Consider the following 15,675-nt stretch of genomic DNA (forward strand, 5'->3'; position numbering starts at 1 on the left):
GTTTGTGTTATGAAAGAAAAAAACACCTCCTAGGGCACAGAGTGCACTATTGGAGGAAATATGCTTTTTTAATGCTTATATCATGCTGTGAAAATGTTAACAGAAGAGATATGATAAATATTTTACTGTAACTGCCATATCCTTGATAATTGTTGTGCATCGTATACTTTAGCACAGCCTTCCTAATCCTTGCCTTTATTAGTTTGAGTACTGTATCACTTTAGACATTTTTATAGTTTTTAGAAAAAAGTATATAACTTTAAGTAATATATAACTTTTAGTAAACTGTTTGTGAATTAATTTTGTGAAGCAGTGACTTGCAATGTATGGAAATTTCTTCCTGCCAAATGCTGTGTAAAGCAGGAAAAGCCTGCCCCCTAACTGTTGTATTGATTCATGGATTTTTCCTAATGCTATGCTAAACTAGTGATGTCACTGATCTGCTCTTTTGTGATTTATACAAAAAGGCTGCATTGTTTCACTCATTGATTATTTTTTTCATTTATTTGAAAGTTTACTTTTCAGTATTTAAAACATAGAAAATAATTTTTGCTTCTCTTTAAGGTGTGATCATAGCTGTGAAAACATGTTTAAATAATTGCTCAATAAGCAATATTATGTCTGAGCACACCACATAACACTGGCAACTAGTGATTGGATTCAGTGCCATTGATTATTAAAAAACTGCAGAAGAGACCCATTCATCACTGATTACTCTGATTATTATTACTAAGATAAGTCAAAATGAAGTGGGTTCAGTACTGGAAGAAATAATCAACCTGCCATTTTCATTTTAATTAAAATTTATTTCTGATCATCCTTAATCCCGGAACCATGTACAGATCATGATGTTTGCATTAGGGAGTTTTGCTTTAAATTAGTTATCTGACCTGTTAGTCAATATTATGTATAATATAGGTATTTTTGGGGGGTTTTAACCAATCATACAGGACCTGCTTATGCCACATTTTTTATCTTTATTCATATTTATGATTTTTTTATAACTTGGTAGAAATTGTATGGTATAAATATACTAAAGTAATGATTTAACTTTAATTTTGTGTCTGTGAGCTACTCTAATGACCGATGTTGGTAACAATAGAGAGCAAAGTAAAATAATCCTCTCTTTAGTATATCACCTATTTAGAGTTTTTCCAAATTCTTGTTTGAAAAAAGAAAGTTCTGTACTAATAGGAAAATGTGTTTTATCGCACATAGAAATTTATTGCTTGAAATTCAATTAATTGCTTTTTATTTGTCATTGTTTTCTTTGAAAGGGCGAATGGGGTGTGCAAGTCCTTTTTTTATTTTTAATGTAGCCTAATTTAAATGGTGCATAAAAGTAAATTGTATATTTTCAGAGTAATATGAAAATAAATTGTGTCTTTTTTGCATTCTCATTCAAAGGTCTTGCTCAGTACAGTGGTGATCCCAGAATAGAATGGCATCTGAATGCATTCAATACCAAAGAGGCTGTCATAGATGCAGTTAAGAATCTACCATATAAAGGAGGAAATACACTTACAGGTAACATTACATATTTATGTTCTATAATCTAGAATCTAGACACCCTGTCATTGTATATATTTAAAACTCTTCATGTAGTTTTTTACTTTTTCATTGTAGCATTTGCTACAGTGATTTGATTCAGTATTAACACTGGAATCCCTGAAACCTACGATAAAAGTTGTAATGCTGGGACACCTTAAATTCCTTCACACTTCTTCATCAGTGTCTTGGTTTTGCTTGGTTTTTGTGTTAATAAGCACAAGCAGCAAGCAGCCTGCTATTCCATCCCCCACCAAGGCAGTTGAAGTCAAGTCAGACACTAAATTCTCAGAGCTCAAGTCTGTTTATCTGGGTGTGAGGTAACCAAAGAAAAAGAAATCATTCAGTTTATATTTTGCTGTCAGTGAGTATATTTCTGCTTGGCTGGTGCAAAGGTAAGAACTGCTGCCTTGCAATCAGAAGGTTGTGGGTTTGAGCCCGGGCTCTTTACATTTTCATTTTCATTGTACCACATGAACGTGACTGAGAAAATAAAACAGAAGAAAAAAAAACGCTAACTTTTACAGGTAGTAAAAATTTATACCGGGTGTTACAGACTAAAATCAAGTTATGTTTTTACTATATAATAGTAATAATAATAATAATAGCAGCTCACTACTCAAAGCAGGGAGAACCCAGGCTTGAATCTGAAACCTCTTGATAACAAGGCAGCAGGTCTTAACTCTGCACGAACCAAGCAGACATGTCAGGTCTCTGTCGATTGATATTTGGGGTTGGGTTTTTAATTCGTTGACAGCAACATGTAAATTGAAGGATTTCTTTTTCTTTGGTTAAGCACATTTGTTTTGTTTTACATTTTTTGAAAGCATTTATTTGATATTTGGACTTCAGTCTTCACACATTATACACTTCATGTCAGCATTTTGTCATTATTACAATAATTTGAAAAAGTTTGTTTTAGTTATGTGTTCAACATTTCTTACCTTATATTTCCTGTCATCCTACATTTACCCAGATTGTTGTAGACACGGAACACACATGAAATGTGTGTATTCCAAATAACAATATATTATTTACTCTATACAATTCCAGAAGCCTCACATCCAGATAAACAGACTTAAGCTCTGAGAATTTTGCGTGTGACTTGAATTCAACTGCCTCGGTGGGGGAAGGAATAGCAGGCTGCTTGCTGCTTGTGCTGATTGACACATTTGCAAAACAAAGACCCTGATGAAAAGTTGCGAAGGAATTTAAGGTGGCTCGGCATTACAACTTTTTTCATAGGCTTCAGGGATTCTAGTGTTAAAAGTATTCTATGATTAAATTCTGATTTATCCAGCATGCAGTTTCAAAACTGTTGTATATACATAACTTTGAAATAATCCTTTCATTAATTCTGTAGATGTTTCTAGTTATAGTTTAATTGTATATTAATATAACAGTAAGCATTTTACTTTGTTGCTCTCTTTATAATTGTGTATATACTTATATTGTAACAGTGACAAAACAACTATGCAGAACTTATATGTTTTGCCAGATGATAAAGGCAAGTGAATTTTTATAATGGGACTAGGAAAAGTTGTTATGCCAAGCTATGATAAACACAAATTCATGGTCAGAAAAACAAAGCCTACAGATTTGTTATTTAAGGTCAAAAATTAAGGAAAGCACATACAAACAAGTCAAGTTTGTATTGGTATTATTGAAAAATCAGACATTGAGTATTGCTGACCTTTATACTGTTGACACAGTGACTTCACAGGTCACTTATAATGTTGTAGGTGGGAACCACCTTAGCAGCAGCATTCAAAAACCTACACAATTGTGACCTTCAAGAAAACGAAAATGTCATTGGAATACAGAAAAAATATCTACAACTAAAAATACCTTAAATGGATAAAAAAAAACCAAAAAACTATAATTGTACATGTAAAACCCAAATAAAAACTCAAAAAACTAGAACAAAAACAATTCATAACAAAAAAACAATTCATAACAAAGCCTCCAGACACACCGATGTGCACAAACAAGGTCCAGTCGTAACCAAGAATAGTCTTCTGGACCATAACTATGCCACTGGACTAAGTATTCCACATGAGAACCACAATGGCGAAAGTCCAAAATTTGGTGGACCTCAAATTCTTTAGAACCATCACTGAAATTGGTCTAATGTGTCTACAACATTTCTCCATTATAAAAGAAAATCTTGAGACGAGACTATTGCCAAGAGATTTTTTTCAAGTTCCGCCCTCCTCTCAGAAAAGACGAGACTATTGCCAAGAGATTTTTTCAAGTCCCGCCCTCGTCTCAACCATTTCTGGTTAATGGCCCACGCCCACGGTCCTCTTGCCTCTCATTCGTGTGAATGCTTTTGTCAGACAGTTCCTATGCTCTCTGCTCTTATACATTTTTATGTTTTCCTCACTTTAAGTTTCCAATAAAAGAAGACATGTCTAAATCTTATTGAAGAATTTCATCCTGAAGGGTTATCAACAGAAGAAATGAGTACACGGGCAATCCTAGCACCGAGAAGCGATGAAGTCAAATTAATTAACGTGAAAATTGTCGATCGGTTACACGGCAAATTGGTTAAATGCATATCAATAGACTATGCTGAAACAGTTGGTGGGGATGGTGCAGAAGATGAAAACATCACAATATCCTGTAGAATATGTACAACCGTTAACGCTGTCCGGTCTTCCACCGGCCGTATGACTGTTAAAAGAAGGATGTATCGTAATGTTATTGCATAATTTATGTATGAGTGATGGGCTATGCAATAAGACAAGATTTGTTGTATTCAAAATTGGTTGAACAATTCTGACATGTAAAATTTTAGCAGGTGACAAGAAAGGTAATGTAGTACATCGTCAGCGGATAACATTAGACACCAAAGGAGATCTTGATATGCCATTTGTATTAAAATGTTTAGTTTCCCATTAGAATAGCTTTTGCTATAACAATTAACAAATCACAGGGACAAACTTTCGAAAAAGTCAGTTTATTTATTAGAGAGAAAGAAACGTTATTCACTCACGGGCAGTTATATGTTGTGTTGTCACAATGTAAGTCCAAACGCGGAATCAAAATTCAATGCAATATTGATGAAAATTAATTGCAAATATTGTTTTTACTGAAGTTTTACAGTAAAAGTGTAAGTTTAAAAAGTATTTGCATGTTAATTTCGAAGCCAAACAGAACGAAAATGTATAACGCAACAAATATCTCTAACACAACATGAAACATAAATTTCTTTCAATTTATTACGTTTTACCATTTTTTACTGTGGTTAATTACTTGCTGTAATGTAAAATAGTTAGTTCTAGATAGATAGATGGATAGATACTTTATTAATCCCAAGGGGAAATTCACATACTCCAGCAGCATACTGATAAAGAACAATATTAAATTAAAGAGTGATAACAATGCAGGTATAACAGACAGACAATAACTTTGTATAATTTTAAAGTTTACCCCCCCGAGTGGAATTGAAGAGTCGCATAGTGTAGGGGAGGAACAATTCAGTTCAGTCAGTGGAGCAGGACAGTGACAGCAGTCTGTCGCTGAAGTTGATCCTCTGTCTTGAGATGATACTATTCAGTGGATGCAGTGGATTCTCCATTATTGACAGGAGCCCGCTCATTGCCACGGATGTCAAACTGTCCAGCTCTGTGCCTACAATAGAGCCTGCCTTCCTCACCAGTTTGTCCAGGCGTGAGGCGGCCCTCTTTTTTTATGCTGCTTCCCCAGCACACCACCGCGTAGAAGAGGGCGCTCGCCACAACTGTCTGATAGAAAATCTGCAGCATCTTATTGCAGATGTTGAAGGATGACAGCCTTCTAAGGAAGTATAGTCGGCTCTGTCCTTTCTTACACAGAGCATCAGTATTGGCAGTCCAGTCCAGTTTATCATCCAGCTGCACTCCCAGGTGTTTATAGGTCTGCACCCTCTGCACACAGTCATCTCTGATGATCACGGGGTCCATGAGGGGCCTGGTCCTCCTAAAATCCACCACCAGCTCCTTGGTTTTGCTGGTGTTCAGTTGTAGGTGGTTTGAGTCGCACCATTTAACAAAGTCCTTGATTAGGTTCCTATACTCCTCCTCCTGCCCACTCCTGATGCAGCCCATGATAGCAGTGTCGTCAGCGAACTTTTGCATGTGGCAGGACTACGAGTTGTATTGGAAGTCCAATGCATATAGGCTGAACAGGACCGGAGAAAGTACAGTCCCCTGTGGCGCTCCTGTGTTGCTGACCAAAATGTCAGACCTGCAGTTCCCGAGACACACATACTGAGGTCTGTCTTCAAGATAGTCCACGATCCATGCTACTAGGTATGAATCTACTCCCATCTCTGTCAGCTTGTCCCCAAGGAGCATAGGTTGGATGGTGTTGAAGGCGCTAGAGAAGTCCAGAAACATAATTCTTACAGCACCTCTGTCCAAGTGGGAGAGGGATTGGTGTAGCATATAGATGATGGCATCCTCCGCTCCCACCTTCTCCTGGTATGCGAACTGCAGAGGGTTGAGGGCATGGCAGACCTGTGGCCTTAGGTGGTGAAGCAGCAGCTACTCCATGGTCTTCATCACATGTGATGTCAGTGCAACAGGCCGGAAGTCGTTCAGCTCACTAGGACTTTGATACCTTTGGGACTGGGGTGATGCAAGATGTTTTCCAAAGCCTCGGGACTCTCCCCTGTTCCAGGCTCAGGTTGAAGATGCGCTGTAGAGGACTCCCCAGCTCCAATGCACAGGCCTTCAGCAGTTGCGGCGATACTCCATCTGGACCCGCTGCTTTGCTAGCACAAAGTCTCCTCAGCTCTCTGCTTACATGGGCTGCTGTAATTGTGGGTTGGGGGAAACTCTCTCCTATGCTAGTAACAATTCCCATGAAAATAACAATCTGTTTAAATTGTACATCTGCTTTCCCATATGCAAGCGGCAGCGCCGTAAAGTGGCTAGCATGAAACGCCCGCCCAGGAGTTAGCAAGCAAAGTGAGTAGTATAATGAACAAGCTGGCCATACACTCTTCAACATTAAATAAAGTCTAATATAATGTGGTTCCATCTTATAGGATAGAAATCTCAGGCTGATGTCTCGTGTTGTGAGCTATACCTTTAGGCCCAACCCAGTAGTCTGGGGCTGACTTGCATTTACAGTCTTTGAGCAGTTTACTAGAGGTTTCTGTCTTTATTAGATTCTATGCCAGTTGCCCCACTGTGCAAAGGATATTGAGATACTTAGCCACACTAAAGAAATCACCAAAGGGAAGAAATAAAATGAGGTCCTAGATCTGATATATCTGCAAACATGTAATTTCTTTAAGAGAATCATCTGCCAACTCTCATGGTGAGGGCAACTTCTTAAGTGGTATGAAGTGTGCTAATTTAGAAAAATGATCTACTGTAGTACTACCAAAATAATAACACAGTTAAAAGATGAGGAAGACCTGCCACAAAATCCATGTTATATGGCTTGTTATTGGTGCTTAGAATAGTTGGGTACAACCTTGCAGAACAAAAACTGTGACTACTGTTTATCCCTCTTACACTACCATTTATCACTTGTTTTTACATGTTTTGAATATTTTATCATAACTGGTGATTTTCATATGGAAGGTAACACAGATTCTATGTCAAGTGAATTTAAAAGTCTGTTATCTTGTTTTACTTTAGAACAACATGTGCAGATTCCTACATATATGCTTTGCCACACCCTAGATCTTTTTGTCTCGCATGGTGTTAAGCCAGTTGTGTTCTCAAGAAGTTTGCAATATTAGATCACTTATGGTGTTTTTTGAATTGACCTCTGAATATATATCTCTGAAAACAGAAATAATAAGGGACACAGAATATATTTAGTTTATAGTTTTCTATCAATGAAGTTTCATATGATTTATTTATTTATTCAAAAATGTATTTATGTGATTTATGTGATACTGCAGCATGAAGTGTACTAGATGCAATGGCCCCTGAACACATTAACACATTTTAGCAAAAATGCACTGTACTATGAAGGCTTGCACACATTTGTCAGTTACAAACAGGCTATAGGAAAGCTGAATACAGGTGGAAGAAAACTAGATTAGAGATACACTGAAATGCTGTATATATAGGGAAAGCATGTCAACACATCAGAAAGCCATACAGAAAGCACAACTGGCATATTTCTCAAAAATTATAACTGACAATAAAAATAACCCTACAGTGCTATTTTCAACAATCAGAAGTCTACTAAACTCTACTCAACCTGTGGTAGAAGGGGCATCTGTTGAGATTGTGAAGAATTTGCACAGTCTTTTAAAAATAAAATGGTGGATATCTGAGGCTCTATAGTGTCATATTCTAATGCATTCATCTCTAATAGCGATGCTTCTGACTTGTTGGATTATTTTAATGAGATAGGTTTGGAATGTTTGGAAGAAATATTCACACAGTTAAAACTATAAATGTTCTACATATCCCATTCCCACTAAACTATTTAAGAAAACTTCTCAAAGATGAGTTGGTCTCAACCGCTGCGAGACATGGACGTTTGAGATGGTGCTTCTCTGGCAGTGCTGTTATTTAGCTTTTTTTTATTATCTATCCGAGATATCCTGTATTTAATTAATCAGAGGAATCAAGTATAAGTATATTAGAAACATGAGCAGGAGACCAAGGGGTCAGAAATGGAAGGAAAAGGTACCTAAAGTTTCATCAAAGTCTAATCTGGTCTCAAGTTCACAATGCGTCCTGCCACAGACTGAGATGAAAGAGAAAGGTAAAGGAATGGATCAGCCAGGACCTCACAATGCAACATCAGCTTTAGCTGATAGTGTATGTGGAAGCAAAGCTGCGAGTGAGGCCGGCAATGAAAATTAGCTGCCCTCCGGTGGCATATTTGAACCTAGTATTTATCCCCACTGTCAACTGCTACTAACACCACTTGTGAGTCAACAGCATAAACTCGAATAGGATATAAAACTCTGCCTTCGGAGCACAGAAAAGATTGAAGCAAGCTGCCTAGGTTGAAGGTATTGATTACTCCACTTGGGGTTAAAATTAATGATATAAAGGAGGATATAAAGGATATAGCAAGAATAGATATTTTGCTTCAGGATATAAAAGACCAGGAGGTACATTTAAGCAGTAACTTTGATGTAAACCTGAAAGATAATCTACCAAAAATTCAAAAAACACAGGAAAATATGAAGAAAATTGTGGATAAAATCAGAGTACTTGGTGCTCGCCTGGAAGAAATTAAGAAAACATTTACGACTCATGTAGACGAAGCAGAACAATTGAGATCCACCTCCAACTAAAAAGCAACTGCTGTAGAAAACAAATGCAAAGTGTTTTGTGATAAATTTGCAGTGCACAAAGATAGATATTGAAGGAACAACATCAGAATCGAAGGACTTCCTAAAAACTGTGCAAGTCCAGACCCAGTGAAATTCATAGCTGAACTGCTTTCCAAAATAATAGAAGACATTAAATTGAACACTGAGATCTCAGCAGCTTATCACATACATGGATCAAATGCCTCAAAGCCTAGAAGCTTGATTGTCAGATTTGACAAACATCAGGTTCAAGAATATTTGATGTTGATTCTTTGATTTGAATACAACCGTATTTGTATTTTCCTAGATTTCTCTCCTTCAACAGCTGCCAAATAAGATACATTCTAATAGTAATACATTTTATTCAAAAGCACTTTTTAACATACCCAAGGCCACTGTACAACAATACACATAAAATCAAACAATCCAATATACAAACAAGGTCAAGAACCACAAAAGGCAATATTAAAAAGCCTAGGTTTAAAAACAGAAAATGAGGTACATGCACGGATTCCTAAACTAGGGCATTCCATAGCCATGGCCCTGATACACTAAAAACCCTGTCACCCATAGTGCGCAGTCTGCATAATGGAATGGTTAATAGCAAGGAGTCAGAAGAATGAAGTGAACGTGATAGAGTATATGGATAGATTAAAGAAGACAAGTAAGGTGGGGCTAGACCTTGAAGAGCCTTAAAAACTAAAAGGAGAAATTTATATGGAATATGGAAGGGAACAGGTAGCCAATGCAATTTTAGAAGTGTAGGAGTGATATGTTCAAAATGTTTTAAGTGGGTATCCACTCTAGCTACTGAATTCTGTATATATTGTAATTTATTTAGACTCGAGGCAGGGATACCAAATAGCACTGCATTGCAATAGTCAAGTTGCGAAATGACAAAAGCATGAATAAGCATCCCATTTGCAGCATTAGAGAGCAATGGACGCAGCCTTGAAATTTGCTTAAGGTGGAAAAAGGCAACCTTGAAAATATTAATATGAGGATCAAAAGATAATGTAGAATCAAGGACAACACCAAGATTTTTTAGCCTGTGCAGACAAGGATGTAATAAAGCCAGGGATTTTTACTGATGCATTGTCTATTTTTTTCAAAGTGCCTGGAGATGCAATAATTAAAGCCACAGTTTTTTTTTTTTTTTAGTCTGAGAAAGTTTTTCAGACAGCCAGTGTTTGATGTTGGCCAAACAGGCAACCAATGCAGGAGGAGGTAATATTTGCGTAAGCCTTGTGTGTAGATAAATCTGTGTATCATCGGTGTAACAGTGAAACCGCAGACTGTGCCATCTAATAGTGGCACCAAGAAGAAGCATATAAATGATAAGAACTGATCCCTGAGGGACACTGTGGAGCAAGTAAGATGGGTCAGACCTAAACCTACTGACAGCAAAAAATTGCTGACGGCCCTTAAGATATGATTTGAGCCATGCAAGAGCTGTTCTAGCAATATTTAACTCCTTCTCAAGTTGACACAAATTAATGTCGTGTTGGACCATATCAAAAGCAGCAGTAAGGTCAAAAAAGATTGTTAGTGTTAAAAGATCACGATCTGCTGCAATTAGGAAATCATTAGTCACCCTAACAAGTGTTGTCTCCGTACTGTGATTGGCCCTAAATACCAGAATGAAATTCCTCAAACAGGTCATTAGAGGCAAGATGGTCTTTTAAAAGTCCTGCAACAGCACATTTTAGGATTTTTCTAAGAAAAAGAAGGTTTATAGGTCTATAGTTTTTTAAATCCTCTGGGTCAAGTCCAGCTTTTTTGAGGACAGGTGTAACAACAGCCGTCTTTAGGTTGGCAGGGACCAAGCCAGTATAAAGATATGTGTTGATGATACTGGTGATAAAATTGAGAAGAAAAGACAAAGCAGCCTTAACCAAAAAAGAAGGTATAGGATCATAGCAAGCTTATGGACTGCAGGATTGTCCAAAAATGGAAGCTAAATAAACAACTTCTAGATAAGATAGGGGATGGACACAGTTTTGACTGAACAAATGGATCTTTTTGAAATTCAGAACAAATCAGATCAATCTTGTTATTAAAAAAAGACACAAATTTCTGAGAAAGGTCAGAAGAAGCAACCAATGGAGAGTTATTTGCAGGCTTAAGTATGTTATCCACAGCATTAAACAACATTTTCACAAAACTGAAATCAAATATAGCCTTTTTTTCCAGCTGAACTTAAAGTAAAAGTCGATGGTCAATTCTATATCTTTAGTTCTTACGAAGAAGTTAGAAGAGAGCTACACAGACAGATCCTGAAATCCTTTAAAATATGAATGTGAGTCATACCATATCTTGGTAATCCAAAAGAGTCTGTTCTGAAATTGGTCTTTAGTTGGTCATTAATATAAAATTTGCTGTAAACATACATCTATTTCATTTTTGGACACTTTTTCAGTTAGTATACTGAAACCATTAAGTAACTGTAGTAGTTGAAAGTGTCATTAGACTTAATTTTTTTCTTTTCTGGAGATTGTTTAACATTGTATTCTAGGCTTATTGTACCTGGATTGTACTATCATAAGATATTTCAATTTACCCCTTACCAAACCTGCAAAACACTATTGTTAACTCTGATTATACCCCTCTGATCTTGGAGCTTGAATCACTGTGTCCTATACGCTCATTTTATACCTGGCGTCTTAACCCCCTGTTATTAGCAGATGTGAACTTTATAGAATTTATCTGCAAACAAACTGAATATTTTTTAGAGTGTGGTGGATGGCCGGCTAAATATTCCGGCCCTCACCCCCAGGCCGCCAGGTGGAGCTCTCCCGACAGCATGGACGTTCCCCGAATTCCAGCAGGGCCTCATGGACTTTGTAGTTTGTATGCACAGCCCTGCTGGATACCATGGGGGCCACCAGGAGTCGCTGTAGGGAGGCTGTCGGACTGTTATGTGCCCTATAACCTGGAAGTACGTCCTGGTCACATGAACAGGAGAAGTGACGTATTTCCAGGTTGAAGAAAAGGACTTTTACCCTGACCCAGAAGTAATAAGGACTTGTGGACTGTTGGGCAGGAACACCTCCGGGTCAGGGGGTATAAAAGGATGCTGGGAAAGCCCAGACACTGAGCTGAGCTGGGAGGAAGGGTGGCTAAGTGTCTGGGAGAGGAGGAGAGAGTATTGTTGTTGTGTAGTAGGAGAATTGATTATCGTATGAGTAGTGTGGAGTGAAGGGTGCTTTGTGCACGTTATTATTATACAATAAATAATAATTGTACAGTTACCTGGTGTTTGGCGTGGTACCTGAGGGTTCAAGAGGTCGATAAGAGCCTCGACTGCGACAGAGACAAATGCATCCTCAGAAGTCTCTGCGGGGAATACTCTGTAGAAACTCTGAAAACATTTTTAAGAGGATAGGTAATGTGATATCTTTCCCATAAAAATAAATTGGAGACCAATAATGCATCAGTGTTTCAGTGTGTGAAATTTGCAGAATAGATCAAGAATACTCTGGATTCTACAAATGAGGCACTTCACCGGAAAAGGCAGGTTTTACCATCAGAATTTAACCTCTTTTATAGTAAAAGCAGAACATCTCATCTTTAAAGTGTGACATCTTTGCTGTGAACACAAAGAGAAAGCTAATAAGATCTTAACTCGGTAAATCCAAATGTAGGAAGTTTGTAACACAGTAACAGCAATTCCCAATGCAGATGGAGATAAAATCATTGACCATAAAAATATAACCCAGACATTTAGGGAGTACTCTAAGTTCTTATATTATATTCAGTTTAAAGAAGACAAAGCACAATCTTAGCAGTATTTTAATGCAAAACAAATACCACTGCTAGATAGTTTTATTGCAGAGGAAATGGACAACCTCTGACACTCTCAGAACTATAAATGCAATAAACTCTGGGTAAGTAGCAGTTTCAGTTCTGAGTAATGATGTTAAGATACTCTCCAAATTTCTAGCTAGAAGAATTGAGAAATTGCTTCCTTTTGTAATATCAGAAGACCAACTTAGATTTATTAAAGGCAGATAATTAGCTTCAAACCTTCAACATCTGCTTAATGTAATATACTAACTCATAAAATCTAACAGACCAGAGACCTTATTATCTTTGGACGCAGAAAAAGCATTTGACATGGTTGAATTGGGACTACCTGTTCACCACAAATTTGTGTTTGACCCAAATATATGTGCATGGATAAAATTACTTTATACCAGTCTAGAAGACTCTGTCAGTATTAACAAAATTATCTTCAACTACTTCAAACTAGAATATGGTACTCGACAAGGGTGCCCTGTATAACTATTGCAATCACTATTTAGCCATTGGCCACACACTTTTGAGAGGCATTAGAGATACGTGGGATTATCAGAGAAGAACTTCAGCAGTAAATATCACTATACACAGGTAATACGATACTGTATATATCAGACCATCAAACATCTTTACCAGTTGTCCTTTATACTGTAGCAGAATTTCAGAAGATATCTGTACTCAAATTCGATTTGAATAAAAGTGTGCTTTTTCCAGTAAACTCTCTAGCACACATCTATCCATTAATTTTATCAAAACAGTTTAAATATCTTGGGGTAAACATCACAAGTAAAACAGTTTAAATATCTTGGGGTAAACATCACAAGTAAATCTAAATGTGATTTTGCTATCCACACAGAAACAAATCCAACAAGAAGTGAACAGATGGTTTATGCACCATCTCACATTAGCAAGGAGAATCAATATTGTCAAGATGAACATCCTTCCCAAACTTCTTTTTCTATTTCAGAGCCTTTCTATATACATTATTAAATCCTTCTTTAAGAAATTAGAGTCAGTTATAACCTAATTGATCTGGAATTCGAGTCAAACACATTCATAAGGCAATTCTACAAAGACCTAAAGCAGAAGGTGGCCTGGCACTACCTAAATTTCAGTTTTATTACTGGGCAACAAATATACAAGCTATACAGTCCTGGAAATTAACAGAAATTGATGAATAGAAAAGCCTGGTTTGCAATGGAAATAAAATCTTGCAGTACTTCTTTATATGTCCTGGTTTGTGCCCTAGTAAATGCTAAGTATCATCAGTATAGCAATAATCCAGATGTCCGTCAATCACTCTGAATATGGAACCAATGCACTTCAAGGCAGAGAAGTGTTTATCTGTTGTACCTCTACACAATAATCACCTTTTTGAACAATCTCAAACCTACACTGTACTTTACCTTTGGAAAATGCCTGGGATTACAACACTTAGAGGATTGTATAAAGTTTTTTTGCATCTCATGAACAATCACCCTTCAAATTTAACTTCCCAGCAACACATTTTTTTACTACTTTCAAACCTACACAATTTTCCATACTTATCAGTCCATCCATCCATCCATTTTCCAACCTGCAGAATCTGAACACAGGGTCACGGGGGTCTGCTGGAGCCAATTCCAGCCAATACAGGGCATAAGGCAGGAACCAATCTTGGGCAGGGTGCCTACCCACCGCAGCTTATCAGTCTTAAAGAGTCAAATAGAATCCGAACAATATATAAAAACATCTCAGAGTGTCTTCCTTTTAAGATCTTTAGGGAATGAGGGGAAGATTTTTTCACTTAATATCTCAAAAAAGGAGTGGAAGGTAGTCACACTTAGGCTGCAGCCTTGAGAAATGGGGAAACGTTTTTAGTACACCACTGAAGTTCCTCGTTCTCTAGTGATTTAATTTCAGTTTTGAAATATATTTCCATTTTCATCCACATTCTTGGTGTGTGGTTGTTCTTAGTTTTTAGTTTGCATTTTCATTCTTTTTTTTGTTTTGTTTGCACTTTACCCTTCAGGGCCTCCATAACTGAGACCGCATTGTTGCAGGTGGTTAATGATCTCAGGCTCAACATAGATTCATATAAGTAAACATTTAAATTTTATTAGATATAAGTGCTGATTTTGACATGATTGATCATTCCATCCTGTCACATTTCCTTGAAATGACTTGAAAAAATTTAATCAATAGGGTTCTTTGGTACTGTCCAAGACATATATAGCAGTGAGAAGCTTTCATGTTAAACTAAGTGAATTTTTATCATTGTCCGTAACAATTTACTGTGAAATAGCACAAGGCAGTATCCTGGGTCCTTTTTTCAATAATTTTAGAAAACATGCTGACGATACATACTGTAGTTGTGTTGCAGGAAAACCTGGTGCTCTTCATATAACAGTCAATTTGTTATAAAAGAGTGGGTGTGGGAAATTTTTTTAAAAATCAGGAAAAGACAAATGATTATTATAGGCCTACAGAAAATGGGAGAGAAAGTGAAATCAAGGCTTGGTAGTTAATTGACTCGAAGTAAATCACAGTTTCAGAAAAATCTCAGAATTTTAAAATTAACCTCCAATATGTTACCAAGACAACTTTTTTCATTTGACGAACATTGCTAACGTCAGACTTTTTTTATCATAAAAAGATGCTGAGAAGCTGATGCATACTCTCATTACAAATTTTCTTGTTTACTCCATTCTCTTTATACTGACCCACCGAGTAGCACCATTAACAAATTACAGATTGTTCTGAATTCGACAGCCTGACGAACTTATGAAAGCAAATAAAAAACAGATCATGTTTCAACCATTTTCGTGTGAACTTAATTTGCCAAATGTATCTTTTAGAATAGATTTTTAAATTCTTTTACTCCGTTACAAAGCACTTAATGGACTAGCACCTTCATACGTCACTGAACTTTTAACTATTTACACTTCTCCTTGTTCTTTTAAGAACTGTCATTTCTGTGGTTCTCCACATATAGAGAGTTAACAAGAAATATAAATGGTTAGGCAGCATTTAGTCATTATACACCAATACTATGAACTACACTTGGT

General features: G+C 36.8%; 1 protein-coding gene across 1 annotated transcript in view; it reads left to right on the forward strand.

The window, feature by feature from the left end:
- The window catches only part of col14a1a (collagen, type XIV, alpha 1a), a 504,124-nt gene that overhangs the window by 105,584 nt on the left and 382,865 nt on the right, over positions 1-15,675 (forward strand). Inside the window, 1 exon segment of the mRNA XM_051935518.1 lies at positions 1,408-1,527. Within this exon segment, the coding sequence (XP_051791478.1) occupies positions 1,408-1,527 (120 nt within the window).

Source organism: Erpetoichthys calabaricus, chromosome 13 (assembly GCF_900747795.2).
Source record: "Erpetoichthys calabaricus chromosome 13, fErpCal1.3, whole genome shotgun sequence".
NCBI lineage: Eukaryota > Metazoa > Chordata > Cladistia > Polypteriformes > Polypteridae > Erpetoichthys > Erpetoichthys calabaricus.